General features: G+C 48.3%; 2 protein-coding genes across 4 annotated transcripts in view; one reads left to right on the forward strand and one right to left on the reverse strand.

The window, feature by feature from the left end:
* Nucleotides 1-10,987, forward strand: part of PAK5 (p21 (RAC1) activated kinase 5) — an 86,858-nt gene extending 75,871 nt beyond the window's left edge. For both annotated transcript variants that reach the window (XM_058836083.1, XM_058836082.1), the window contains exons 5-9: nucleotides 1,491-1,624; nucleotides 3,386-3,512; nucleotides 6,030-6,155; nucleotides 8,156-8,290; nucleotides 8,862-10,987. In XM_058836083.1, the coding sequence (XP_058692066.1) occupies nucleotides 1,491-1,624; nucleotides 3,386-3,512; nucleotides 6,030-6,155; nucleotides 8,156-8,290; nucleotides 8,862-9,017 (678 nt within the window). In that variant the 3' untranslated portion in view covers nucleotides 9,018-10,987. The remainder of the gene's footprint in view (nucleotides 1-1,490; nucleotides 1,625-3,385; nucleotides 3,513-6,029; nucleotides 6,156-8,155; nucleotides 8,291-8,861) is intronic.
* A 2,953-nt stretch (nucleotides 10,988-13,940) lies between these two features.
* On the reverse strand, nucleotides 13,941-27,780 carry LAMP5 (lysosomal associated membrane protein family member 5). Of its 2 annotated transcripts, XM_058835557.1 has the most exons (9): nucleotides 27,717-27,780; nucleotides 26,348-26,503; nucleotides 25,099-25,215; nucleotides 23,867-23,965; nucleotides 23,424-23,596; nucleotides 23,115-23,246; nucleotides 22,930-23,035; nucleotides 21,327-21,515; nucleotides 13,941-15,147 (listed from the first exon to the last, which is right to left on the reverse strand). In XM_058835557.1, the coding sequence occupies exons 4-9, from the start codon at nucleotides 23,904-23,906 to the stop codon at nucleotides 14,969-14,971; spliced, it is 819 nt and encodes a 272-aa protein (XP_058691540.1). In that variant the 5' UTR covers nucleotides 23,907-23,965; nucleotides 25,099-25,215; nucleotides 26,348-26,503; nucleotides 27,717-27,780; the 3' UTR covers nucleotides 13,941-14,968. The 2 variants fall into 2 exon arrangements, with proteins under 2 accessions (XP_058691540.1, XP_058691541.1); XM_058835558.1 differs by lacking the exons at nucleotides 25,099-25,215; nucleotides 27,717-27,780 and having other exon boundaries at nucleotides 26,348-26,394.
* Nucleotides 27,781-27,911: the final 131 nt, after the last annotated feature.

Consider the following 27,911-nt stretch of genomic DNA (forward strand, 5'->3'; position numbering starts at 1 on the left):
TTACAATATTAAGCAACAAATTTCACTTGGTTCTTCTATACACAGTGCACGACTGTCCTGATTATTTGGGTTTGGCTTTGCATCAGCTGTGGTGGCTCTAACTGAGCATCTCTTGAGCAGTAACATCTTGAAGCATGTCCTACATGCTGTGCAGGACCAAGATGCTTCCCTGACACGCTCCAGTCACTCGTGTCATCTGAAAATCTCTTGTCAGCAGTGATGAAATCCCCCTGTCTGTGATGAAGCCTTGCCTGGCTGTTCTCTCTGCTGGTTGCCGTTCTGACAGCCCTCAGTACCCTGTGGTCGTGCACATGGTGTTGGCTGGGCTGCCCTTACTGTGGTGTCAGTTCAATCCCTTTTAGGTGTGGGATTGGAGTCATCCCCTGTATGACCAGCAGTGAGAGACTGGAGAGTCTGATGTCTCTTGACATTTTGGGGTGCGTTTGTGTGGGGGAAGGGGCAGCTCTGGCCTTTCCCTGGCAAGGCAGTGCCCTGCTCCACGTGCCCCTAGAGCCAGGTATGGCACCAGTCCCTGGCACAGTGGGGACAATGCTCCACATCTGCCCCTGGAGCCCCAGTCCGGCCCAGAGTGGCCAAATGACTGCAAGTCCCACCTGGGGGAAGGGCCCAGGAAGGCCAAGGGGTATTTAAGCCAAAAACAAGGCAAGCACATCTTGACCCTACTTTTTCTGGGATTTTCTGAGCTGTGCTGAAACCCAGGGGTTGGTGGCTGTATTTGTCCCTTTCTATATATTTTCTCTTTTTCCTTCTTCTAATTCCCTCTTCTCAGAATTTTCAAGTAACTTAAAATTGAACTTAAAATCCAATTAAAAGCCTAGAGTTTCCAAAGTTGAATGGGCCAAGTTAATGGGCTTTGAGAACTGTTTTATATGGATTCAGTGTTGCACAAAACCTTTTACCAAAGTTCTCTGATTTTTCTTAAGTTGCCAGTAAAGTTTTTTGTCGTTTGACCTCTTGAGAACTTCTTGCTGGTGTTTCTCCTGTGCGTCTAACTCGGAGCACACAAAAACCAGGAAGCCTTTTAAAAGTTTCTTTGAGTGAGTTTTCTGGGGCCTTACTCCAGCATTCTGTTGAAAATCTGTCCAAAGTACCATTTACTACGTGATAAAAATGACTTTGATGTGTTGAGCGATTGATCAGGTCAAAAAAAAAATCTGTTGTACTGAAAGCAATTGGCAATAAAAAAACCAATTAAATAAACAGGTCTGTTCCTGCAGACTGAAATAAAATAATTATCTCCTGTTTATACTCTGTTTATACCAGCTAGAGATTCTTTCTTCCTCCTGATGCATTTATGACGACTGATATTTCTATGTAAATATATTGATTTTGTTTATGCGCTGGCATAAGGATTAGGGAGGATGTGATTCATCACAGAACCTTTCCTTAGCATCAGTGAAAAAGAAGGTCAAAACAAGTGTCAGATATAGCTTGTAGCATTACCAGCTCGTCCCTTTGTGCCTCTGCAGGTTGTGATCATGAGGGATTACCACCACGAGAACGTGGTGGACATGTACAACAGTTACCTGGTCGGGGACGAGCTCTGGGTCGTGATGGAGTTCCTGGAGGGCGGCGCTCTGACAGACATCGTCACTCACACCAGGTGGGCTGGGGGATGTGTACAAAATAGAGGGAGAAAAACACAAAACTGCATAACATACACATGCATGGACAATATAAATCCATGTATTTTATACGTACACATAGTTCAACCCATACATGACACGCTGGCTTTACTGTCATCAACAATCCAGAATTGCAGGTGCACTCCTGTGAACAGCAGCATTTGCTAAACCAAAGGGAAAAATATACCTGAGAGGGCCTGCTGGTAGATGGGGATTTGTAAACACTTTAGGAGGTAGCTTAGCAGCAGCACAACTTTTACCCATTACTTCTTAAAATGGCAAAAAAGAAAAAAAAATATTCTTTTCCCTGTTCAGTGATCTGTATTGTTGGGTTTTCTGTCTTAACCATGTCTGTTCTAAGGGTAATTTCTCCTAACAAAGGTTGTCTGCAAACCAAGCCTAAACCATAAGGGGAAAAGTATTTTTATATCAGAATATTTGTGCTTATGGTGGAGCACATTCCCATATTTCACTTAATATCATACCTTTGAAGCAGGAAATTAGCCAGCACAAGAACTGCAGTGTATGGAACTGCTCTGCCTCTTCTGAGGGGAGACATTAGATTTTACAGCCCTCTTTACATCTGCTCTTTGCTCATCTGCTTCTGATAAGCTGGACAAAATGAGATAGGGAAGAGGGATTCTTTATTTAATTTATTCTTCTTGAACAAAAGAAAATTAAAATTTCCACACCAAACCAGTGGGAGAGTATTTAGGGGAGCAAGAACAAAAGTAAGGAGTTATAAATTAGAAAATCTGTCTTCTCTCCTAGTTTAATGATGCTTTTAGATCCTACCAAGAGTTATAGGTGTTTTATTCTTTAGTGTTACCTTAGCTTGTGTGCTGAAATAAATCACAATATTGCAAGTACTTGCCAAACCATTAAAAGCTCAATCTTAGATGTGTCTGACAGAAGTTTACCACCAAACAGATGTTCCCAGGACACCACTTTTTAAGAGCTGTCATCTATTTTTTAACTCAGAATAGTCTTTTCTTAATCTTCTAGGTGTTTTTTTCTACACTGCATGACATTCCCTCAAAGATTACATACTTAATAAAATACATAAAATACTTACATAAAATACTGCAAATGGCACACAAAATGAAAGCAGAAATCTCCACGGGTGTTCTTCTGCTGATGTGGAAGAGATGCTGGGGACAAGAGCAATGAGACAGTGGCACCAGGATGCACAGCCCATCCCAGGCACTCCACTGTAGCTGAGAGAATGACCCCAGAATGGGGATTTTCAGCTCTGCATAGGAAGGAGGACTCCTGTTTATTTTTCTGCTGAAATACCCAGAATATTTTTATAGAAGACAAAAAAGTGCTCTCAAAGAGCTACAGCTCAGGGCCTGGTGTTTTGCCTACACAATTAAGGGTGTTTTTTCTCATATTTATTCCAGGCCTGTTTCCATCCCAGTAGTGATGCTGGCTTGGCAATCAGCGAGCTCACTGTAAATAAGGCATTTCCATGATTTCCCAGAGGGAAATGGGCTCCAGCACATGGCACACTCAGCTTTTGTAGTGCTGCAGGGAGACTGATCCAGGCCTTGCTGCAGGGCTGATCCCCACACCTCATCTCCTCTTTCTTTTACCAGAAATAAGACCAGAGATTAACCCCCAGAGACACTGCGTAACAGATCTCCTGTAGAGTGGTGTGAATGGGAGCTCCTGCCTCTCCACATCCCCTCTCCCCACCTTCCCCAGCACTCAGCTGTTTTATCCCCTTGCTGTTGCAGGATGAACGAGGAGCAGATCGCCACGGTGTGTCTGTCTGTGCTGAGAGCCCTGTCCTACCTGCACAACCAGGGCGTCATCCACCGCGACATCAAGAGCGACTCCATCCTGCTCACCAGCGACGGCAGGGTGAGCCCCCAGCCCTCCCAGCTCCCAGGGCTGCCTGCACAGTATCTGTGCACAAAGGGGCTCTGCCTGGAGAAAAAAATAACACAGGCATGGGGAAGCGTGGGGTGTGACCCACAAATAACTTGTTAGAGGCTGTGAGCAACTTGTGAGAGAGCTGAATCCAAAAAACACAGGCCTGGCCTCACTGGTGATGGGCATCTGTGCTGCAGGCAGAGTCTTTGGGGAGGACTGGAGCCTCAAATTCAATGGCAGAGGAAACGAGGCAGTAAGGACAATGGTCAGATGATGGGAGACCTCCTTTTGGGCTGCACCACTCCTACCCTTTCAAAAAACACTTCCTTTTTACCACACTCAGTTATCATTTACTGTTTCTGTACAAGTGCTCTGCTTCCCCAAATAGTTGGGAACCCCAACATCAATCTATGCAAATAGGAAATAATCTGCATTACTGCTGAAACCCTCCCCAGATGGTAAGAGTAGCTTTCACACTTCCAAGATGCTTGATAAAACCTGTCCCACACTTCCATTTATGTTACTTGCTCTGTCTTTCTGTCGTTAATGAGCAGAAAGAGAAGGGAACAGAATGCTGCACATGACTTGCTCAGTAAACAAAACGTAGTTTGCACACAAAAAATTGGGGGTTGCTCCACTGGCCTTACACACCTGTCTAAGGTAAGACCTGGGAGGTTGGACTGAGCCTAAGAGCTTTGGTTTGGAGCCAGATCCAGACCTTCCCCGTCTGAAGGTGAAGCTCTTGGCTTCCCAGGCCTGGTCTGACTCCGTAGCCGAAGGCTCGCCTGTCTGATTCAATGCCCACTTCACCAAGGGAGAGGGATTTTCTTCCTGCAGCAGTCACAGGCTGCTCCCGTTAATCCTGTCAAGGAAAGAAAATCCCACGTGTGTAGGAGTTTTTGTCAGTTTTAGTCAGTTGTGATTTCAGTTCATGTTGCTGAAATAACATCTGATCTGCACTCAGGATCTGCATACAGTACCTCATTATACTCATTACTCCAGTCCTTATTATCTGCATTGCAGATTTCTTCATGGCTGTGTTGTGCAATTATCTTTTTTTAGAAAATCGTCGTCTTTTATGTACTCGAATGAGCAATAGATATGCAAAACCTCTTGTGCTCCTACAAAATAAGAATGGGCTCTGCTTCCAAAATATGCATTATTTCTTCCATTCTTCATCCTGTAAACTGAAAAATACATTTAGCTTGGAGGACTTGACTATTATTTGCTTTGTTTTAGAAATACCAACAATCATTTCATAATTCTGTTAAAAATAATACCCATAACTTTTTAAAAAAGTAATGTCTGTGCTGAATCCAAAAGAAAAGGAGTGCTGACAATAAGTCTACACAAGGCAGGGATTTATGCAGCTTCCCAGTCCAGTTGTCCTGGGGCTGTTTGGGCGCACTTTGTATCCCCAAAAATGGAGTGCTTGATGGGATACACAGCCTGTGGACCTTGGGCATGGGTCATCATTGAACTGTGCAGTGATGGAGGTTAGGAAAACACCAGGAAAATCCCTTTGAGAGCCTCCAGGCCTCCAAATAAGTACTTGGAGGGTTAAAATAAAGATTTTAGCCTTAAGGAACAAGCTGCTTCTGGAAGGGGGTGATGCCACCAACCCTCAGACCAGCTTGTTGTGGTTGGAAGTTGGAGGAGTTTTCACCTTGGCATTGTACAGCGACAGAGAGGGGGAGGTAATAATTTTCCATAATTTTTGTTGTTAAAAAAAAAACTGTCATAAAAGTGTGAGCCAGGCACATGATGCAGCAAGAGCTGCTCTCCGGAGTGCTTGTGTATCCCATTATTTCTATTTCAGGTCACTGCCACAGCTGCTCAAGGACAGTACTAATTCCTGAGTTCCCAGGCTCAGGGAACAGGTTAACTTTTTGGCAAGGAGTCTTGTACCCTTCCCTGCCTTCTCCAGCTTAGCTCTCCTGCTGCATAAAGATGGCAGCTTCTTCAGTGATAGTCCACAGCGTGAGGTCCTGGGCTTGATAAAAACATTGGAAGGGGTTTTATTTTCTCTGGGTGGTAAAAAGGAGTGGGGTGAATGTCACTTGTTTCCTACATTTTCTGGCAAACTCAGAGACTGTACAAACTGGTACAAACTAAAGGAGGGGTGTTCATCACTTGGAATATGTGTATTACTGGATATCACATGCATAACTACAAACCTGGGGGTTCTGTTCTTCTTTTATTTTTAAGTGTTATAAGCCATTTATCACCTCCACATCCTTTGCTGGTGGAGAGGCGATGGGCTGTGACAGATGATATCAGGAATGAGCAGCACTGCCACTTTCCTACATCTCCCCTTCATTTTGATGAGCTGCTTGTTCCCCAGGCTGTGCTCCCATCTCCAGACACTCCTCCACAGCTGAGTTGCTGTCCTGTCCCAGGAAAATGCTGCAGCTCCGTCCCTGTCCCTGCAGCTGCACCTGGAGCTGTGTCTTGGAGGAGTTTGTCCTGTTAATCAAGAGGTCCTTTTGCTTCTTCTTTTCACAGATAAAATTGTCCGACTTTGGGTTCTGTGCCCAAGTGTCAAAGGAGGTCCCCAGGAGGAAGTCCCTGGTTGGGACACCGTATTGGATGGCGCCAGAGGTGATCTCCCGCCTGCCCTACGGGACTGAGGTGAGCACAGCGGGCACTGCCACAGGGAATATCCCAGCAGGGGATATCCCAGCTCCCTACAGCACACAGGTGAGTGCAGCAGGCACTGCTGGAGGGGATATCCCAACCTGGTGGAGCTCTGGCAGAGCTGTGCAGTTCAGAAGCATTTGCACAGCTCTGCTAAATAGCAGCAATTACATTTGCCCTAGAGTGCTGCATCATGCCTAGTTTGAAAGTATTTCCCCAAGATGAAGTTATTAAATAACAACTCCATTTAGCACTCTTAGCAGTGTAATGCTTTTACATATTTCTTGGGGCTTGGGGTGCTGTAGTAAAGGAAATTGGCCTCATCTGCATACTGTGAAAGGCCCTTTGCTGCTCTTTAATGTCAAGCCTGCAGGCTGGAGCTGCAGTCACAGGTGCGCACACCCGCGTGTGCCAAACAGCAGCCACCTCACACACCCCTCCTGCACAGCCTGGTCCTATCAGTCCTTGCACAGAGCCACTCTGCTTTCATCCAGCTAAAGCCTGCCATTCCCTTCCTCTGGAGAAGTGCCAGCAGGTCCTGTAGGGTCCCAAAGTGCCAGCTGGGTGGGTTGCACTGTCACCCTCTGTGGTAGGTTTGGTCTCCACATGGGCTCATCCTTTGCAGTCATTGCTGTCATCAGTTGGGAGACAGGGGCAGGAAAACACCTCTGTGGGAGCTGCTTCAGGCACTGCCAGATGTTCTGAGAAAGGCAACACACGTTTTTACTGGAACCCTTCAGAGGAGCCCAGCAAGGTGGGGGGACCCGGCAGCTCTGCAGTGCCATTCCCCACCCATTGGGCAGCTGTGAGTCACGGCACTCCTGCCCTGGCAGCCTGGGAAGAGCAATGCCCTGCACCGCGCTCAGCCGTGACAGTGACTCACACCTCCCCAGTGGGGACACGGCTGCCTCTGCTCCTCTGGGGGGGACAGAGCTGCTGCCTGAGAGTGCTGAGAGGAACAGCTGCAGAGCTGCCAGCAGACAGAGCCAGGGACACGGGTGTGCTTACACACAGCTGCACATACACATACCTCTGTACAGATACCTAGAAATACAGACAGACACAGGGAAGGGGACATGAGCTGAGCAGGAGCTGCTCCATCCTCACACTGCTCTGGCATGGCACAGTAAGAGCACCCTGCAGGCACTGCTCTCCACCCAGGATCTGTGCTGTTGTAGAAGACATTCCAGAGATAATAACATCAACTATTATTAGCACAGTAATAGCTTAGGGAGATTATAACTTGGCTGAACTTAGGGCTACATTAAGTTTCCCCACCAGAAGGGAAAGGGGAAAAAAATGGATTTAAGCTAAAGGATAGTGCTGGCAAAAAAGCAAAAGCAGAATGAACTGGCCCTGGCTGTATTTGGGCTGGCAAATGACAGGAATTACAGTCATCAAAGGATTTGGATTCTGGAGCAGCTCTGCAGCCAGCCAGGACTAAGAAAAAAAAAAATTTTTTTTCTTTTTCTTTTGTTTGAGCTGGAGCTGAATCACTTTCTGAAGGTCTTACATAATGTGCTACCTGTGCTGGCTGTAAACAAGCCTGGATGTAGTGAGTGTATGTATTTGCCTTAGGGTCTTGAATGGAGTTCTCACAGTCTTTAAGCTCCAGGGAAATAGAGTAAGTGATTTCACAGCAGCTGAAGTGTTACCCTGCTCTCCAGCAGCTGCAGAGCCAGCCTGGGGTTGGCATTCAGTGGGTGCAAACCAGTCCAGCTGGAATGCAGGGCAGCAGGACACAGCGTCTGCAAGGCATGGAGCTTCCAGTGGGCAGCACCTAAACCAGCTGCAGAGCCAGGTTTGTAAGCCTCTGCTAATCTGTTGCTCGGAAGGGAAATCATGGCTGGCTGGTTAAAGAAGAAAGATGGATGTGCTGGATCTCCAGACTGCTGGCTTAGGCTGGCACGAGCCCGCTGCAGGGCTTGCACAATCCCCAGTGCTGAGCCCCCCTGCAGTGCCAGCAGTGCTCACGAGCCCTGTGTGTGTTCCAGGTGGACATCTGGTCCCTGGGCATCATGGTGATCGAGATGATCGATGGGGAACCCCCCTACTTCAACGAGCCGCCGCTGCAGGCCATGCGCCGCATCCGGGACAACCTCCCGCCCCGCGTGAAGGACATGCACAAGGTCAGCCTTCCCTTGGGGGTCAGGGCTCTGCACAGTCCCATGCTCAGTAACACTGCAGGCACACACCCAGATGGTAACTTACCTCTCTAAGGAGCCACCCTGGGCAGTGGGTCCTGCACAGGACTCCTGTGGAGAGGAAGTGAGGCCAAAGCCATCTGTCATGGCCCTGTTTGTGCCTAACCCTGGCACTGCTTTTGCAGCCAGTGATGGCAAAGGGAGGCAGGCACAGCCTCATGTTCCCTGTGCTTCCCATCCTGCCTGAGGACCAGAGCAGCTCAGCTCATTGGCCCTGCTGCAGGTGAGTTGGTACATCCATGTGAGGTACCTTTGGGCACCTCCCGGTTTGGGTGTGCTTCCATCAGACCCGAGCCCTCAGCCTACCTTAATGCTGTTCTGCGCCTCAGTGACTCCCAAACGCTTCAAACATCAGCAGCACAGCAAAGACCCACAGCCCTTCAGCTCAGCACAGCTGTTGCAGTAGGGAAGATCAGTGTCCCTTGTCTTCCCAGGAAAACAGCATAGGTGGCAGTGGGTGTTTTTGTCCCCCCCTGATGCCAGTGTGGTGTTTCAGGTCTCCTCGGTCCTCCGGGGCTTCCTGGACTCGATGCTGGTGCGGGAGCCCTCGCAGAGAGCCACGGCACAGGAACTGCTGAGACACCCCTTTCTCAAACTGGCTGGGCCCCCCTCCTGCATCGTGCCCCTCATGAGGCAGCACAGGCATCGCTGAAGCTTTTTGGGAAGAGGTCAGTGCAGAGCCTGGCTCATGGCGTGTGGGAATGCCAGCAGTTGTGTGGGATCCGCAGGCAGGGAGGAGGAAAACCTTGTGAAGGAGAGCAGCCCTGTGGAAATATCGTGGTGTATAGAGAACCCCAAAGCCAGGCAGTGCTCTCTGTGCTCCCGCTGTGCCAGGGACAGGGAGCAATCCCAGCCCCGCTCCGCCAGGCACCGGCACTCCCAGCACTGCTGGGCCAGCTGGGCAGAAGGCACCAGCGTTGGAAAGGTAATTTAGCAGAGGAGAGCACAGCCAGAGCGAAACACCTGAACTTTACTGCAGGCTACGGCACTTCTGTTTCAGAAGAACACTTTTCTGACAAAACCAAGCACTTTTTATCTCGGTCAGAGCAGCGCAATGTATTTTGCAACAAGTTTGTAATTTTCTGTACAGTACGTTTTGATAACTTGCAGTACTTTGTCATGTAACTGTTGTGTTGGTTGAAGTAATAAGTGTAACCTAGCGAGAATTTGAAAAGATGAAGTTTCCTACTTTTTTTAACCCTTTTGAAAACGGGAGGAAAAAAGAAAAAAAAAAAAAACCACAACCACCTTTAGGAAGTTGTAAGGTTTTGCAGACTTCCCATGGGGCAAGGAGGAGGCTCATCCCACCCTCAGAGCAGCTGGAAGAGCCAAGGACAGCTGATACTGGCAGGGGCACCGCCCTTGTGGCACTCGGTGACAGTGGCAGCCCCTCCCAGCCTTGGCCCATCTCTCTTTATGCCACCACAAAGGCCACTTCTGCCACTGGAGAAGCCTCCATGATTTCTGTCATGCTCTGGCTGTGGAGAGGGAGAGCAGGAGCTCCTCCTCCCAAGCCCAGAGGGAGCACCAGAGCTCAGGCAGAGCCGTGGGATGGGAGGAGAGGGGTTGGGATGTGCTGCCAGGCGTTTGCCATAGAGGAGAAGTCGTGCTGCTGTCTAGACCTTTCTGAATGTTGATGCAACAGTTGACTACTGCAGTACAATTTTGTGTTATTTGTTGAATGACTTTGCATGTTAACTGTAGGCCTAAATAGATTTGCCTTTAAAATTTTTAGAAGTGCTTCATAATTATTTCAATGAGAAACTAATTTTATTTATTAACGATTAGTTGTTTTTAATTATGTATAATACAAAAGCCATGTTTTTCAAGTTTGTTTTTTTTTTTCTTACTGACCTCATTTTATGGTATCTTTAAGAACCACAAAGCCAACTTTGTGAAAACACAGTTTCTTTCTTATTACAGAATTTCATAGTTAATAAATTAATTGTTATTTATTGTAGTAAATTATAACCAAACATCTAAACCTGGCAGGAGCTGTTGCTTAAAGATCTTCCTCTGGGAGAAAAGAGTTGCCAATAGTAAAGAAGCTCCTTTAGTTCTGCTCTTAAAGAATATTTGGAGGGAGAGAAGCAATTTAAAAAAAAAAAAGGTGAAAAAGGAGGTAAGGATGATCTGGAACATGGAATAGCTGTTCGTACATCAGTGTCTTATCCCCACTGCTCTCTCTCCCTACCCCTGTTTGCACATTTGAAGAAGACACTGCAGAAAATGTGTTTGGCTCCTGCCACCCCCCAGCTCCCAGAGCCCACCGGGCCAGGAGCACCCACAGCCTCCCAGGGCTCTTTTTTGTAGTCTTGACAACTCAGGAAACCAGGCTGCACCAGTCCAGGCAACGGCACAACTTAGTACTAGCCACAAAATTACCTTTTTTAACCATCTTTGAATAAAAAAAGGGGTTGGTGGGGGTTTTTTCTTCAATATTCAGCACATTTTAGGCTGTACAAGTGAAGAATTTTCTGCAACTTTCTTATCATTAGATACTTTAAACGGTGTTCATCAAGTTTACTGAGAGTTTTGTCAATTTCAAAGGGTTTTTTTTGGGAACACCAGCTACTGGTGAGACAAATGCACATGCAAGTTAAATAAATTAATTAATAAACACTTCAAGTTTCAGTGTGGTTTTTTTTCCCCCCCCGTGCCTTTTTTCTACTTTATAGATTGGACTCAGTCCCACAGTACTGGACCAAGCAGATAATAAAGAAAAAACGTGTTGTATTGATACAGATACTTACATATATATATATGATACACATGTGTGCAATACCACATACATATATAGAAATAGAAATAGTGATTTATAAAGCTGTGCCAATTATATTTAAACAGAAATAGTGATCTAAGTGTCAGTGCATTTCCACCTTCCTTTCTCTGCCCCCTAAATAATCCCTTTCTTCTTTTGCCTTACACATCCCTGATTTTTAGCTCACAGCTGTTGTTCTCTCACATCTACTGACAGCAATTCCTCCCAGTTTCCCCAGCAGCACCAGTCAGCTGATGAACCTACAATTTCATTTGCTATCTTCAAGTCTTACAAATGAAGATTTCCATTACTTTTGATTTCTGACATCAGTAAATACTTCAAAATACATTGAAAAAAATGTAATGCCATCACCTAAAAACAAACAAGGTGTGTGAAGAGCATCCATTCACTCAGAAGCTGAGGCCATGCTCCAGGTAGGGTGGGTGATAATGATATTACCTGTCACTAAGGAATTTCTTTTTATGAGCTTTTTCTGAGCTCACAGTTCTAAAACTACTCCCAAATACTCCTAGTCGTAGTAGCAGAGGCCAGGACTGTTACTGGCTATGTCAGCCCCCTCCTCAGCAATACACCAGTAATTTATAATTAAAGTCCTAATCACAAGTACTCTGTAAGTCATTAGCAGTTACTTTAGTGAGTGCTTAATTATTACAGGTCCTCACAGAGCTCAGTAGGGTGATAAGGTGTATTTATCCACCTTCCACTGCTGTGCTCATAAACATCTATAAAGCAAAGCTTTCAATTTGCAGCTCACCCATAAAAGCCATCAATAAATGAAAGCTAAATACAAAATTAAATCTCAACAAAGTGCTGCCATCCTCAAGATGCTGCTGCAGTTTGACAGGCAGGAGGGAAGCTGGACATAATCTCTCTCATAAATAATTTTTCACAAATAGGTTTGAAGAGCTTAAAGCGATGGACAATTCAGATCAATTTTAGTAAATGTGAGCAAAAGGATGGAGAGAATTAAAAGATTTAAAAGGTTTTCACCCAAAACCTTAAATAACTTCTTTTTCAACCAAGGTACATCAGTCTGAGACACAAACTGTCACTGAAATGAAATTATTGTTTCTTTTTCCTTCCTTCTCCAAAAAGGAAAAATATTTCAGTCCAATAAGAACAATCTATCAGTTCAGAAAACCAAGAAATTAATTATTGCATTCCTGGAACTCTGTTCCTAACAGCTTACAGACAGACACACACTCCCCTTGGAGGTGATGCCAAGTGCTTCCTAAGGGAAACCCTCCTCTGACAAGAAAAGCAGCAGAAGTCCTCCAAGCAGGCACAGGAGCAGCATCAGCTTTTGGGGGGGTTTTCCCAATCCAGAGCCATTGCCACCACCTCAGTGCTCTGGGGTCAGGCAGGGACAATCCCTGTGAGTGGCCTGACAGGGTCAGTGCAGGATGAATTAAAAACAGTTCACAGAGGCCACCATAAATCAGCTTTTTTTCCATCTTAAATCCACACAGATGTTTGGGAGCATCTCCCTGTTACAGCGGGCAGGTCTTGCTCACATGGTGCAACAGGAGAAGCCACACCAGGGGATGGAAACCCCCCAGCAGCTTTACCTGGACAAGGCACAGCCACCTCCCAGGGCAGCCTGGGGATGGTGTCCCCAGCCCCTGCCTCTCCTGCACTGACACTCAGCAGCTCAGCCAAGCCCCAGGTTCTGCTGCCTTCAGCAGCTCCATGGGAACCCCCTGAACTTCCCCCCTCTTCCAAGGGAGGAAACCAGCCAGGTGGGAATGTCCTCCAAGTGACCGGGATGGCTCCAGTTGGGTGCAACTTCTCCCGTCTTTCCCACAGCTCCCTTGCCAGAATGGTTTATCCAGGAGCCAAAGGGCAGTGGAGGGGCTCCTCTGGCATCTGCAGCTCAGCTGTTGGCTTCCTTTTTGTATCCTGTATTCTTTGGGATGTCACAGTGGCAGATGTGCCGGGCTGATGGGAGCTGGCTGGGAGAGCCTTCCCAGCCCCAGGGCAGACAAGGGTGAGGCAGGACAAAGCTCCTCTCTATTAAGGATGAACCTTTAATCCTTTTATTCACCCTCCTGCTATGTCTGGCTTGTTCTAACTGCCTCTAAAAGAACCTTCTATTTGCTTTTTTAATTATTAACCTATTGTAGGCAGTGGCACTTGGTCAGTCTAAAGCTCACCCAGGACCCTTTCACTGGTGTTCTAAAGAAAAAGGGCAAAGCCACTGTCATCATTAGTGCCATAATTTTGCTTTTTGCATCTAAATGAGAAAACAGCTGAGCATGGCATAGCAATGAGACCAGGAATAAGGTAGGACTAAAGGAAGGCTTATGCTGCATCCACTTTTGTCAAAAACCCATAAATTTTGAAGGAGACGACAGCATTAAAGAACAGTTAAGTTTCTTCTCTTGCCTTTTCCAACATTGAAATTACTATTTCTCTTTGATTTAGTTTTAAGCTGAAAGAAAACAATCAAGCCTCTGTTTGAATTAAATCAGTTTAAGAACAAGGAAGTGTTTTCCATACCCTAAATTGACACAAGGCCAGGAGTAACTCCTGCTGAGCTAACACCGGAGCCAAGGGGAGCCAAAGGATTCAGTGGGAACTGGATGGTACCAGAATAAAACACATCACTGCCCACACAACACACAGGAAAAACAACCAAGAGATGGAAGAATATCAGGGACAACCAACAAGTCACAGAATACTGAACCACCACCGTGTCTTCACCAAGCCATTTGCAGCAAAACCACTGCTGGCATAAATCCTACAAGTGACATCCACTCAGATGATGTATTTGTGTTCCAATTCCATTGGGATCATGGAGTGAGTACAAAATATTACATCATTTCAAATTAAGAAGGCAAATCAAGCATTATATATGCACATGTTTTAATTAATTTTAAAAATCGTCTACATTTAAGGATCAATTTCAAGGGTTCCCTTATATTTTTTCTGTTACATTAGATTATACCTGAATAATCTGCATAGTGACTTTAACATTACTGTTTTCTTTTTCTCTTTTTTTTTTTTTTTTTGTTGTTGTTGTGAAAAGTATCAGTTGCAGGTAGCAATGTAACATCTCAACCACAATCACAATACGTGCAGGATGCCCAGCCAGAAGCATTTCTCAGTTGACTTGCAGTAGCACAGCACTTTATAATTTGTGCATCAATACTTTTTTTTACTTTTTTTTTTTTCTTTTTTTTCTAAGTTTAGTTCAGATGTGGCTCAAGAAGCAAAACCAAACTTTCTTCACTCAGTCTCAAGTGTGGGGTCAGCTCCACAGCTGTGATCTGCTCCACTGGAGTTACTGACCTTGAATTTTTATTTTTTTTTTTTTTCCAAAGCACACCTGCATTTGCCTCCATGCTTAACATGAGTGCAAACTTAGGGATGTGGTTTGAGTCCCTTCATTAGAGGGCCTGAATGAACCCTGTGCAATGGCTCTGCCTCCCAGCCCTGCTTCCTGTATGGACAGGAACGTGGAGGGCTGAATCCTCCAAAGGTGATACAGGGGGAGGTAACAATCTCTTGAGATGGGAAAAAGGGGAAAAACAAATAAAACAAGAAAGCTAATTGTGCTTCCACTGTGAAACTCTGACATGTGAAGCATTTCTGTTTCCAGATGATCAGCCCAGCTGCTTAAAGAAGGTATTCAAACCACCTACAGACACCTCAGACACTGAATCTCCTTACAGAGTCTGGATTAAAGCCAAGTCTTAGCCTGAGCATCTCCATGAAATACTCAGGATTAGGTGCTGTGAATACCATCCCTTGCCCCTCCCAGAAAAAAGTGCTTTTGCTTTTTCTACCTGATAAAAGCTCGGGTTGCTCGGTCCTGCTCCCTATCCCATGTGTTTGTACTGAGATCTGTCCCGAGGGATCTGCACCTGGCTGGCTGTCAGCTTGTGGTGGACGTGGTAAATGCCGAGGGTGATCACAATAACCAGCCCCAGGATCAGCCCCAGGATCAGGGGCAGGGTTTCTTCCAGCTGCTCCCTCTGGTCCACCGGGCACTTGTGTTCTGCAGGGGAAGAAAGAGGGGAAAGAGGGACGTGGCTGAGAGCTGCTGCTGCTGTGGTGGCTCCCGGGTCAGGCTCTGCACAGGACGGAGCAGTCGCGGCCGCCAGTGGAGCCCCAGGGAGAAAATCAATTGCCTTGGAGCAAAGTGGAATCAGTCACAACACAGAGATGCAGGGAGAAGCTACATCAATCAAAGCAGGCCATGCACTGGAAATACATTTTCATGCCCATTTTTCTGCCCTCTCGGCCACTCATCGATGGCCTCACTGGGGACGGGGCAGCCACAGCCTGAATTTCCTGAGTGACTGAAGAGCTGCTTTGTTTTTATTCAGTTAAAGAGTCTGCAGAGGCCTCAGCATCATTAAGTCTTTAACCCTGCACCAGACTCACCCTGCTCATCATCCAGAGATTCCCCCTCTACCTGCAAGTTGGTAGAGCTCCAACAGCTTCGCTGCCCCCTGTCCGTGAGCTCCCCATGGACACGGCACCGGCCCTGGCAGAGCGCGCACTGTGTCTGTGTCAAAGAGCACCCCAGCACCCCACACTGTCACTCAAATATGGCAAAGGAGGAGCAGAAGCAATATGAGCCCTGCCAGTGCTTTTGTCTCTGGCTGATGGGTCTCTGCCATAGCCTAATAAGCCACAGAAAATAGCGAAACAATGGGAAAACACTTTTCTATTGAGCTTGGAAAGGCCACTAAGGTCAGGAAATATGATACACTGGTAATCCTGGCTCAGCTCCTTTACACTTCCAGAGTCTACTGCAGGCCTGAGTGACAGGATCATGAGACACTCTTTTCCCCACAGGATTGTTGCTTCTCCGTGCTGATGGACAGGCAGAGCCCCATACTGCTGAGATAGGACTGCCAGGCTGAAAAAAAGAAAAATGCCAGTACCGAGAGAAAATAAAAAAGGGTACGTGCTACAGGAAGGACAATTCTCTGGATCATGTTCTTCATTGTATTAGAAATGTGCTGAAAACAATGACAACTTTAAGGAAAAAAAAAAAAAAAACCAAAAACCAAAAAACCAAGGGAGAAAATAGAAAGGCTGTGTGTTAGATGAGGGAATACAAAGGGCACCATGAATTCCCCCTCTTGCTGAAGACTGTCCAGATGGGTTCCCTGGGCAGCTGATTGCAGAGATCTGCAATAACCACGAAGAGCAAATGTTCCACAAATCTAACAGCATGTGGCAAAGAGCAGGAAAAACCCAGAGACCCCCAGGCCCAGGCAGGAGGCGACAGCAGGGACCCATCTCCAGTGGTGCCGGCACCTCCAGGAGCTTCACCGCGTCCTGGAGCACAGCCACCTCCCAGCGATGCCATCAGGAAACATTTCAAGCTGTAAATGAGGTGCAACAAAAAAAAAGCAAAAGTGAAACGTAGCCTAATACAAAAGAATGTCCTTTTCAGTTCCACTTGCTCGCTGTTTCACCAGAGGAGTGATTAATCACCAGGACTGTGGCACAGGCAACTCAGCAATTGCTGCAATGCAGGGGTTTTGTTTGTTTGTAGTAAGGAGAATGGGGAAAAAAATCCTGATTATTATTTAGCTCCCAAAATTGGGCTTCTAGTGCTCTGTGGAATTGTTCCCAGTTTAGGATGCTAGGGCCTGAGCAGCTCACAGGGACACAAGCCCAGGCTGAGCTGACTGCAGGAAAAGCCTGGCACGGAGCAGTGCTGTGGGGCCAGGGATGCTCTGACCCCTCTCCCTACAGGCACAAAGCAGCACCATTCCCATGGGAAGGATCCAGGAGCTCCTGTGCACGCCCCACATGGCTGCAGACAGGGTGTGCTGAGGTGCCAATGAGCAGGGGATCACTGTGGCTGGACACTGATTTTTGCTTTGAAAGTGGCTTAGCTTAAACCCTACAGAAGAAGGAAAGCAAGCTGCTGGAAACCCAGCTGAGAGGATTCCCCTGTGCTCAAACACACCGAGTTTTCCGCTCACCTTTCCCTAAACAGGAATGCTCCAGCATTTGCAGGAGAACGGGCTGGATGTGGAGGGCAAAGCTAAAAGCACCAGTGCAGAAAACAGACCCAGCTCCAAAGCACCCACGTGTAACATTTGAATTACACCAAATTTTGCCACAGCAAACCGGCTGCATGGCACAAAACACGCCAGAGATCCGTGGTCCACAGAAAGCCACAGCTGTGTTTGTCTGTGTCATGACTCAAAAAAGGTGTCAACTCCTGCAAGCAGCCAAGGAGGAGAGTTCTTTATCCTGACACTATTTTTAGGAGGATTAAAATAAAATAAATAAATAAAGCCAACAGGAAGGAAAAAAAATAAAAGCCAAGCAAAGCTGCCAGTCTCAAGCAGTACATCCCCAAATCCAGCTGGACCTGCTGCACCTCCTCAGGCAGAGCAGCTGTCCCTGCCCTACCCACACTTTCTCCTTACCAGAAACATCCACTTTTGTCCTTTTGGAGCAGACCACCAAAGCCTGGGCTCTTTGGAGACTGCTGGGGGAATGGGAATGAGGGGACCCAGCATGGAAGCACTGGGAAGTGCTAAACACAAACACATCTGCAGCAGAAGTGAGGCTCTCTGGGTGCTGACTGCTAGGAGGATGAATTCTCTATTTTAACATTAATATAATGTTAAACCACATCATTTTATGACAAACAAAAATATTTTCACATTTATAACAATGTACTTGAACACTTATACAGCATTTTTCACCCCAAGAATTCAAATGAAGCATTTTTCACCTCAAGAATTCAAAGCAAATTGATTTGAAAAGGCACTGAGGTCCACAACACAGCAGGGAGGCAGGCAGCAGGTATCATTCCTGCTCCATCAGCACAGGAAAAGGCAAAGGAGGAACAGGAGGGGAGAAGGGTTTGCATAAAGTCCATGGCAGACAAATTTGGACATTCAACTCCCTCAAGTATGGGTAGGTTGATGCTTGACGAATGAAGACCCACTACACTGGGAACAGCTACAATTTCAAAACTAATGACCCTGCAGGAAAACAGCCCCTTCTGTCAAATTTTCCCCAGTATTTCGCTCCAGGTCGCAGGGAACTCAGCATTTCCCAAATTACTGGGGTTTACCCTCAGTCCAAAGAAGCAAAAAGGTTCCTGGCAAGTTCAGACAATGCTGGGAGTTTTGCTGCATCCTGAACACAGCAGGGCCACCCCCTTGCCAGGGCGGTGTCACCCCCAGTCCCTGCCCCGCGGAACACCCACTGCAGAGGGATACAAAGGAGGTATTAAGGTACGTTCCTCCCTGTTCCTTTGTGCTGTGCCTCCTCCCAGGCTCACGTACTGCCACGGTTTCTATGGTGAGTGCTCGTCCAATTCCAGTACCAGGCTGTGAAACCACCTAAGAGCCCATTTTCCTCTTCCAGAATCCTGCAGAGCAAACACGGCAAAAAACCCGGCAAAAGGCGCAGCGCCCTCCCGCAGGCATGAGCGTGAGGCTGAGCATCAGCGCTGGGATTGTCCAAAGGGGTGGAAAAACAGCCCAGCTCTGTCTGGCATGACAAGATTTTTGAGATTTTGAGATAGGTGTTTTTAAGTAAATAGCTTAAAAAAATTAAAAAAAAAAAAAAAAAAAAAGAAAGACCAGGTGCTTTTTAAAAAGTGGTCGCATGCCTTGGTGAAAAGAACCCTTGAGGAAAACGTGGCCATCGAGCAAGAGATCTCACCTCCCTCTGAGCCACCCCGGGATCCCAGTCTCTGATTCTCAGCCATTGTATCCCTTTGTATTAGTATTTTTCATCATATTGTTTTATATTAGAATTTTTAGATAGAAAATCAAAAGAGCTGACAATATCTCTAGGGTTCTTTCATCAGTTTAAATCTTCTCACACCCTCTTGATCCGCTCTCATTTTACTCATCTTCTCAGCTGAAAAATGTACACACACTTTCCCTATTAAAAAAAAAAAAAATTAGCAAACTCCAAATGAAAGAAAAAATTCTGCTCCTCTGCATTGAAAAATAAAAATGTAGATAAATAAATAAAGGTGGATTTGAAAAAAAAATAAAAAATATTCTAGCACGTGAATTTAAGTATTCAAAAAGCAAAACAAATCATTCCCTACAAGCTTTTTAACCTATCCCTACCAGGACAGTGTCTAATGAAGAACTAATGAAGAAACCAGGACTAATGAAGAAACTTTTCCCCCATTTCTTTGTGGAAAAAAGGGCCCCAATGCTCCTGCATCTCAGTGATTCTTCTGCTCTAGCAGGTCTCTTTCTCTACTCTAAAATATTTTAAAATGTTCTGTAGCTTGTTCATAATTAATAGGTATTTTACCTAATGGGAAATTAATGAACCAAAAAGGAGAGGGCTAATTACTGTAACTTGAGATTGGCAGTGATTCTCAGACCCCACAAAGGATCCTGTTTGCCATGTGTGTGCCGAGGACGAGCTCGGCTGGTGGGAACGCGCCGCTGGGAGAGCGGCAGAGCCCTGCATGGAGCTCCATTGATAAATCACCTCCCAGGATCTCTGACCACCCTCTCCAGGTGCTCTCTGCTGGTTCACTTCCTGGGGAATTCAGCAAAAAGGAGTGTAATTGAATAATGAGAGTAACAACAAGAGAAAACCCCACTGAGCTTGACAAAGAGAGAAGCCATGCTGTCCTGCGGAGGAGGAATTCCCTCCATGTGTTTAAAGATCGCTAAACTGACATCATCTCTTTGTATGCTGGAGAAAAAACCCACCAAACTACAGCACAAAAGAGAAAACAAAAAAGAAACAAATTTTCTGCCTGACAGAAATGGGCATATCAAGAAAACAGCAGGTAGATTCCTTTGGCAATAAGCCCCAGGTTTGGTTGTTTTAACTGGGAGCTCTTGGACTTCACAAGTTTGGTATCACAGAGACACAGACTTGCATATTTTAAACACGCTGTTCTCAGCCTCCAAGGTCTGCCCAGCCCAGCCCTGAGTGCAGGAATCCTGGATCCACAGGAGGAAAGAGAGGGTAAAGCTACACCAACAAAAAAAAAGAATTACAGCAAGCTAGTAAGTTCTACTTCTTTCTCTCTATAAATCTAAGAAAATTGTGGTACTACTTTGATACAAAAAAACCCTGCCCACGGATAAAACCTACTCAGTATTACACTGGCCTTGCCATGAGTAATTCAGCCAGGCAGAGATCTGCCAGAGCCAGCACATGCAACAGCACGAATTTACTACATCGGTGAGAAGACGCGAGTCGTGAGTGCAACCACTCAGCTCTGCAGTCAGTGCTGGGCTTTTAATTGTGTTCCAAAATATTTCCCACATGCAAAATAATAAAGCTCCACATTTTTAATGCTAGGCTTGAATACCACCATTTTCTAACTCATTATTAAAAGAGTTGGTTATTACACATTTTATGTGCACCTGGTTACAATAAAGGGTTTAACTAATTTTAGTGCTAAGGCAGCACTGTGAAATGGGACTGGTTTTACCTAATCCAAGTGAGCATGACTACACTGCCTCATTCAACCTGATGGGAAGGCCAAGGGGGAGCCAGGGAGGAGGAGTACCATGGGTTCCTCAGGAGAAACGAAGCTAAAACTGCAGGAATCCTGTCCCACAGTAGCAGTGCTGCAGACTCCAGTGCAACCCTTTCATACTAACAGCATGTTTTAACTCAGGTTTTCTTTCATCCACCATGGACGTTAAAGAATCCCAGAAGGAGAATGGCATTCCATGGTTGGTGCTTGAGGAGCCTCACTAAAGTACCCTGTTACGCTTCCTCCACCCTCACAATGAGCATTAATCAAACTGAAGCCAGGAACGTGCACTCCCAGTGTCTCCTGCCACTGCAGCCCCAAGCTTCCTCAGTGTGCAGCAGCTCTAAGAAGCCCCTGGGGCTGCACTGAAGCATTTTTGTGCTGCAGAGGAGACACCTCAGCCTCAAAGAGCTCCCCAGGGATGCTGCATTGGGGCTTGCTGGAAATCTGACTCTACAAGTTCTTACAGAAGCCAGTGTACACACAATGATAGCCCATGCTTTGGCAGGTAGGCTGAATTTGTAAAGCCTTTTGAGGAAGCACAGAGTTAAGGGATGGGTTGGAGGGACTGCAGGAAGCACCGGTAACAGGCTGCAAGGAGGGGAAGGTTGCTCTGGAAAAGGGGGGACTCAAATTCTTTCAGTACTTTGCAACATCCCCAAAGGCCATGGCAGCATCAGCAGCTCGGGAATGCCGACGTGCCTTTGCCTGCTCCTTACCTTCACTGAAGACAAAATCCGCGGGGATGTCGAAGGGCTGGAGCCGCACTTCAGACAGCAGGAGCTGCACGGACTTCTGGTGGTCGCTGGAGACGAGGGAGATGGTCTGCTGTGCCTGGCACTCGTAGGAGTGCCCGGCGGGGGTCACCAGGGCCGAGAGCCGATGCGAGCTGGCCGTGTGCTTCCCGGCTGCCCAGGGGACACAGACAGGTCAGGCCCCGGCCCCGATGGGCCTTCGTGAGCAGAGGGAATGAACCGAACACGCGGCTGACACGGCCGGGGCGCAATGCGGCAGCAGTGGCCCTGCTGCTCCTGGAGTGTCCTCCCGGGCTGGGACCCTGCTTTTGTCTGATACCCCACACAGCCAGGGCAGCTCCCACACCGGGATCGCCTCCTGCAAGCGGGAACACACAGCTCCAGCACACGGAACTGTCTCTGCTGCCACCAGCTCCGCTCCTGACACAGTGCCTGGAGTCCGTAACATCAGAGAAATGGTTCCCGTTCATAGAGACTCAGGGTTCAGCCCGGGACTGTGATTGTATTCCCAAATTCCCTACATTTGGGGAACAACCATTTCTGAGGCTGCACTTGGGCTCTGAATCCAGGTGGGAAGGAGCAGTGCTATTGGGGACCACGCCACAAAGCAAAACACACCATAAAGCCTTTCCTGAAAATACAGCGTGACCATTTCACCCAAGTATAAATTATGATAGAATGTTTTCCCATCACACTAAGCTTGTTGTGCAAGCAAAGGCCAAATGTGGCTGAGCCAGGTGGAATGAGGGATATCTTCCACCTCCCGCTCTTCTGCAGCTCTTTGTTCCCCTCCAGCAGCACAAAAAGGCAATCAGTGCTTTGCGTGGGCAGGGGCTGATGAGGCATGGCCAGCTCCGTGTTTTGGGGACTCAAACAATGGAAACACCAGTGGGAAAAACAGCCTCAAAACCAGCATGTCTTATGGCAAAAACTCTAAATGCCCTATTCATTGGAGTTGGAAAGTCCTGAGGGAGAACAATTTGCAAATGACAATATTTCATTTTTCAATTCAAGACAACACATTTCTGAGCTGAAATGAAATAAAAACAAAATGAAAGCCAAAAGAATGGAAACCCGGTGAGAAAAGAGGAGGCTGCTGGGTGCGGAGGTGTGTAGGGGTATGATACTAATGTCAATCTCAGTTATCTTGGGAAACTGCTGCTTTCCCACCTATTCAACGATCATCAGGATTAACTTCAAAACCAATCTCCCCACAGGAAAGGAGATAAGCTTTTCCAGCCCAGGTGTCTCCCTGTCCCACCTCCTCGGGCCCTAGGTCCCGCAGGACAGCCCGGGCAACGCAGCAAACGGGCAGAGCTGGGCTCTCCCTCCCACGGCAACCGCGGTGATTAAAAACAAGAAAAAAATTTAAAAATGGAGGGAAAAAAAAAAATATAATATGCTGTTTAAACTCGGCAGATGGTGCCGGGTTTGTCGGGAGGGTTTGGGGTTCCCTTTTTTCCCGTAAGGTATATTTAAGCGAGTAGCCCGCAGGGTGCTCCCCTCCCAGCCCGGCCCCGCGCCCGCCCGCCGCGATCTGCCTTAAACCCGGAGCCCGGGCGCTTACGGCTGACGGCATCCTTGAAGTAGGTGCGCTCGGAGGTGTCGTAGGTGAACTGGATCCGGCTGAGCCTCCAGGACGCCTCCGGCCCCCGGGACGTGTTGTGCCCCTCCTGCCGGGACAGGGCCGGTCAGAACCCCGAGGAGCCGCCGCGCCCCCGGCCCAGGTCCCAGCGTGCGGGGAGCCCGTACCTTCAGGAAGGAGAGTTTGAGGGTGTACGCTTGGTCCAGCCAGGAGAGCTCCAGCTCCGACTCATTCGTGCCGCACTTGCCCTTCATCTCGGCTCCCCTCGACAGCGGGATATCGGCTTGCTCCGTGATCAGCTACAAGAGGGGAGCGGGGCTAAGCGGGGAGAGCCCCGAGTCCCCCCGGGCCCCCACTGCCCCGGCTGAGAATCCTCGGAGGGGATAAAGGATTTCCCGAAAGTACCGGAAGATGTGTGGGTGTGCGTGTCCCCTGCCACCCCCGGTCCCGCTGGAGCCCCGGGCCCCCCCACTCACATCCACATAATTGCTGGCCCACACGTCGTAGGGGACGATGAACTTGGCGGCGAATTCGGCCATGAGACACGTCGTCCGGTTTTCCCGCACCACGAAGATGTCCTTCTCGGGGTTAGGGGAGAGCCCGGAGAGGTTTTCAACTTCTTGCTCAGCGGCCAGGCGAGCCGCGGCGTCTGCGGGCACAGCGGGGCTGAGCGCCGGCAGCCCCGGGCCCGGCGCCCCGAGCGTCTGCCGCTCACCCTAACACCCCCGCCACCCCCGAGCCCGCCGGAGCAAGCTGCTCTATCGCGACGGGGCAGCCCTGTCACGACAGAGCAGGTGGAGGAGATGTGGCAGCCAGTGGCGGTGATGCGGGACCGGTGCCGTGACAGCGCCGAGTCTGTGTCAGCGGCAGTCTCGTCGCGACAGGGCTCCGTGTCGCGACTCGCCACCCTGGTACTCACGCAAGATGAAAAGCAGCCCCGGGAGGCGACCCCCGGCCATCCTTCCTGCTCGGTCCCGGCGTGGCCGCGGCTGCTGCAGCTGCTCCTCCGAAAGGTCCGCTCCGGAGAAAAAAAATTAAAAATAAAAAGGAGGGAAAAAAAAAAAAAAAAAGCCGCACACCTCCTTTCTCAGGAGCCGCACGGGCTGCAAAAGCACTGTGCTGCGGAGTGGCGGGGAGGAGGGACGGGGAAAGTGTGTGGGTGTGCGGGGAGGAGGAGGAGGAGGAGGAGGGGAGATGCTGGCGGAGCTGATGGAGCGCCCACGCCGAGGGACGGGGCGTACGCGCGGCCGGGAGGGGAGGAGGGAAGAAGGGATTCCCCCCCTCCAGCGCTGGGGCCCCGCCGCACCAGCGGAGGAGCTGCCGGGGATCCCCGCGGGAACCTCGGGCCGCCCGACGTGCGGCTGGAGCGGAGCCGGGCTTACCCCGAGCGCTTCCCGCTCCCCCCGCAGCGCCGGCGCTGGGAGCGCGGCCGGGACCCCCTCGCCCCGGGGTTGCGCCTCCCGTCCCTGCTGGAGAAGCTGGCGGGATGGAGGAGGGGATGCCTATTCCAGCGCCGGCTGCTCACGGAGCGTCACTAATTTCTGTGAAGGCGAACAGCTGCTCCGCGTGTTAATTTAGGAAAAAACGTGCAGCTATTTTTGTGTGGCAAGGTCAGAAGCAAACCCGCATCCTTCTGTGAAAGGCCATCGACACACCTGAGCTCTAAGATGTGACAAACCACAACGCGCACCGTAACATAGAACCCAACAGCCCCGAGAGGGTGCTTTAAAACAGAAATAACACCGCCCGTGCGGGCCCTCTTTGGAGGCAGGAGGTCGCACCTCAGAGGTGGGACAGGTGCCAGCTGAGCCGGGGCACTCAGGGTTTGTCCCTGAGCTGGGTCAAAGGTGCGAGACAGCGAGGCCCGGCGCTGAGCGGAGAGGGGCTGCGAGGCGGGGTGAGCGTACGGAGGGCTGCCCGCCCCCTGCCCTGCCCGCCCCGGGGCCCCTCAGCTCCCCGCCAGCTCAGCGCCTTCCCTCGCTCGTTCTCAGCCCGGGGCTGTCGGCAGCGGGGCCGCGGGAGGAGCGGGCGGTCCCAGGCCGGAGCGCCCGGCTGCGCCGCCGCTCCGTGAGGTGGAAGTGCGGCCGGCTCCCGTGCTGCTCCCTCGCTCCGGGTGATGCGACGTTGAAATAACTTCTTCCAACCTCTCACCGGGACCTTTTATCGGAGCTTTAACGCGCTGCCACTCTCGCCCAGGGACCAGGAGCACACCGAAGTATTTACGATTTACAGCGACACCAGTCCCAGGAGCAGCGGGGATGAGAAGCCCTACACTGAGGACGGGTTTTTGGTAAAAAGCCAAAGGGACAGCAGCGATCTGGAGTGATGGCGTTACTGGATTCACTATCAATTCACATTTCTAGTTCAGGAAAAGGCATCTGGAGAAAACGGTCCAAGGTTTTGCAAAGCAAGATATTGCAAGGTGAGTTTTGATTGTGGGTACCTGCCCTTTCTCTACCAGGGAACACATGTGCAGAGAACATACATTTTCTTGCTGGGAAATGGCATTTTTGAAAAAGTAAAAACAGATGCTAAAGGGACATAGTGATTTTTGTAACTATAATGTTGAAATGACTTTTCTGCTTTCTGTACATATTAAAAATATTCTGATCATTTCCTCTCTCTCTCCTGTTTCATGAAAAAAAGCCATTCCTGCACACCCCCAAATTGAGTCAGACCTGTGTCAGTTGTGATACAGGATTAACCTAGGGATAATAATTTTGGGGGACTATATAAAGGAAAAAAAATAAAATCTTCTATAAAATATAACCTTTGACCATAACAGGCTGTATGTCTGTGGTGATTTTAGTGCCTGGCTTCCTCAGGTTCTACACTAACGAGCCCAGTGTTTAACTACCCTTATTTCTTTCTCCAGTGCATTATTTAATTTCCATCCTTTTTGAGGTTTCTAGGCAGCTTTAAGCCCTGAAATACACGATCCTGAGCAGCTGCCCCTGCATCCAGCCTGTGCAGGAGTGCCCAGGGAGCAGCTGGGAGAGAGCAGCTGTGCTGGAGATGGGGGCAAGGCTGCCCCACAGCACAGAACCCTGCTCCCCCAGCTGCACAGCAAACAAAGCCTTCAGCTCCAGTGACAATTGCCAGTTCCAGCCTGCAGAGCTGTGTTCATCCTGCTCTCTGTGGCAAAAAAGGGCAAAGACCTAAGACTTCCTAGCATCAAGCAAACCCCAAAACACAGAGCAGAAAGGTCTCACCTGAGTGAGCCAGTGCAGCATCAGCCACCCTGAAATGCTGTGACCAGGGACAATTTATGGTCCCACACTGGGTCACCTGAAACCAGCCCTGCCACCTGCCCCTACCCCCAGCTCTGGAGACCACCTGGGTATCTCTGAAGGGTGAATCCCCCTTGCCACCCACAACTGCCAGACATAACAACTCTTACCAGCCTCCTCAAAGAGAGCACACAGCACGGTGACAGCCAGACCGCAGTGCTGGGACCACTACTGACACATCCAGCAGGAACAGGGCTTTACATCCAATTGTGTTTGCCACTTGCAGCTGGTTTCACAGGCAGGCCCTGGGCCACAGCACCTTGAGTCTGCAAGGAAATCAGCTCTGAGGGGTATTTTGGGTCTCTGGTGATGCAGTTTAACTGCATTCAGGTGGTGCAGGGGTTAAATAGGCCCCCACCTGGAAATAGTCAAGTTAATGATCAACCCCCGAATTACCAGAAGTGAAAGAATATCAGGCTGCCTATGAGGCCAGGGTGTCGTGACCCTCCCCATCACAGCTGAGCTGAATTTATCTGAAGCGATTCAGAGAGGCAAAATCTGCCACTTCCCACGATGAAATTTCAGTGAAGTGGAATCTATCACCCCGGCAGGGAATGACATTTTAAACTGCTTTAACTCAGTATCAATGTTCAAATTGATTAGCCTATTTCATCTCAATGGAAATTCTCACCTCATTACATTAGCGGCCAAACTTCAAATAATTTTTGAATCAAATACTGCTTAAACAGTATTTCAAAACACTTAGCTGACAAAATTCATCACTTAATTTCAAATTACTGCCTGCATTTTATGCTAAATTGTCAGTGGATGAAATACGTATCAGTGTGGGGAGCTGAGCCCGGCAGCTGAGGTTTCCTACTCGGCAGTTTCAAAGAAGCCCATTTTTCTGTCTGAATTGATGGATGCCTTGCTCCTGGCTGAGCAGGGAGCACAGACTCAGACAGAGGCTCTGGACAGTATTTTCTGTCCTTCCAAAACCTGTGTTTTCCCCTGAGGGATGGATGGGATGCTCACCAAGGAATTAAATAGGTTTGATCTTCTCAGGGAGGGCTGTGGGCTGCACCCAAGCCCTGCATTCCCAGTGGTTTCTTTAACAGGTAGGGTAGAGCTTTCCAGCCAGGCTCTAACTGAGCCTAAGATGCTTCACCATCCAGTTCTTTCCATACCTGGCCTGTCATTTGCTTCTCCTTACAGGCTAAAAACCACTGCAGCAGGCAACAGTGTAAAATTCCAGCTCACAGCACTGTCTCCACCAACTGTGTTTTAGAGAACATTTTTAATGAAGGGAAAAATCGTAATAAAAATCCTGTCCAGCATGCTCTGAAAACCCTTCTGCTCCATCCAGCACTTGAGCCAGGCTTAGAGAGCTGCTCTCTGTACACAACCTGCCTTTTAAAATATTACGGATCACAAAGGACCAGGACCTACCTTCATAGGCCAGGGCATCAGAATGGGAATTTTAAATATGCCTCACAAGTCTGCTTAAACCCTGCATTAAACACCTAAGGATTCACTGACCTGTCTCAGTTGCTGCTACACTGCACTCAAGTTGCTGCATTTCCAGGTTGTGCTGCTACACTCCACTGGGGCACTTCTCTAGTGCTGCACAATGCTTCTATTACTTATATGAAATTAAAAAAAAAAAAAAAGACTCCTTTGATTAAATAAGCTGTGATAGAAATATATTTACACTATGCACATTTTTACAGGAAA

The sequence above is a fragment of the Poecile atricapillus genome, chromosome 3, assembly GCF_030490865.1.
Source record: "Poecile atricapillus isolate bPoeAtr1 chromosome 3, bPoeAtr1.hap1, whole genome shotgun sequence".
Lineage (NCBI taxonomy): Eukaryota > Metazoa > Chordata > Aves > Passeriformes > Paridae > Poecile > Poecile atricapillus.

Coding starts and splice junctions, on each gene's coding strand:
- LAMP5 (XM_058835557.1), bottom strand. CDS start 23,906: ATGGCCGGGGGTCGCCTCCCGGGGCTGCTTTTCATCTTGC. Junction 23,247..23,423: donor GGGCCAGCAATTATGTGGAT/GTGAGTGGGGGG, acceptor CCCCTCTTGTAG/CTGATCACGGAGCAAGCCGA. Junction 15,148..21,326: donor GGATTTTGTCTTCAGTGAAG/GTAAGGAGCAGG, acceptor CTTCCCCTGCAG/AACACAAGTGCCCGGTGGAC.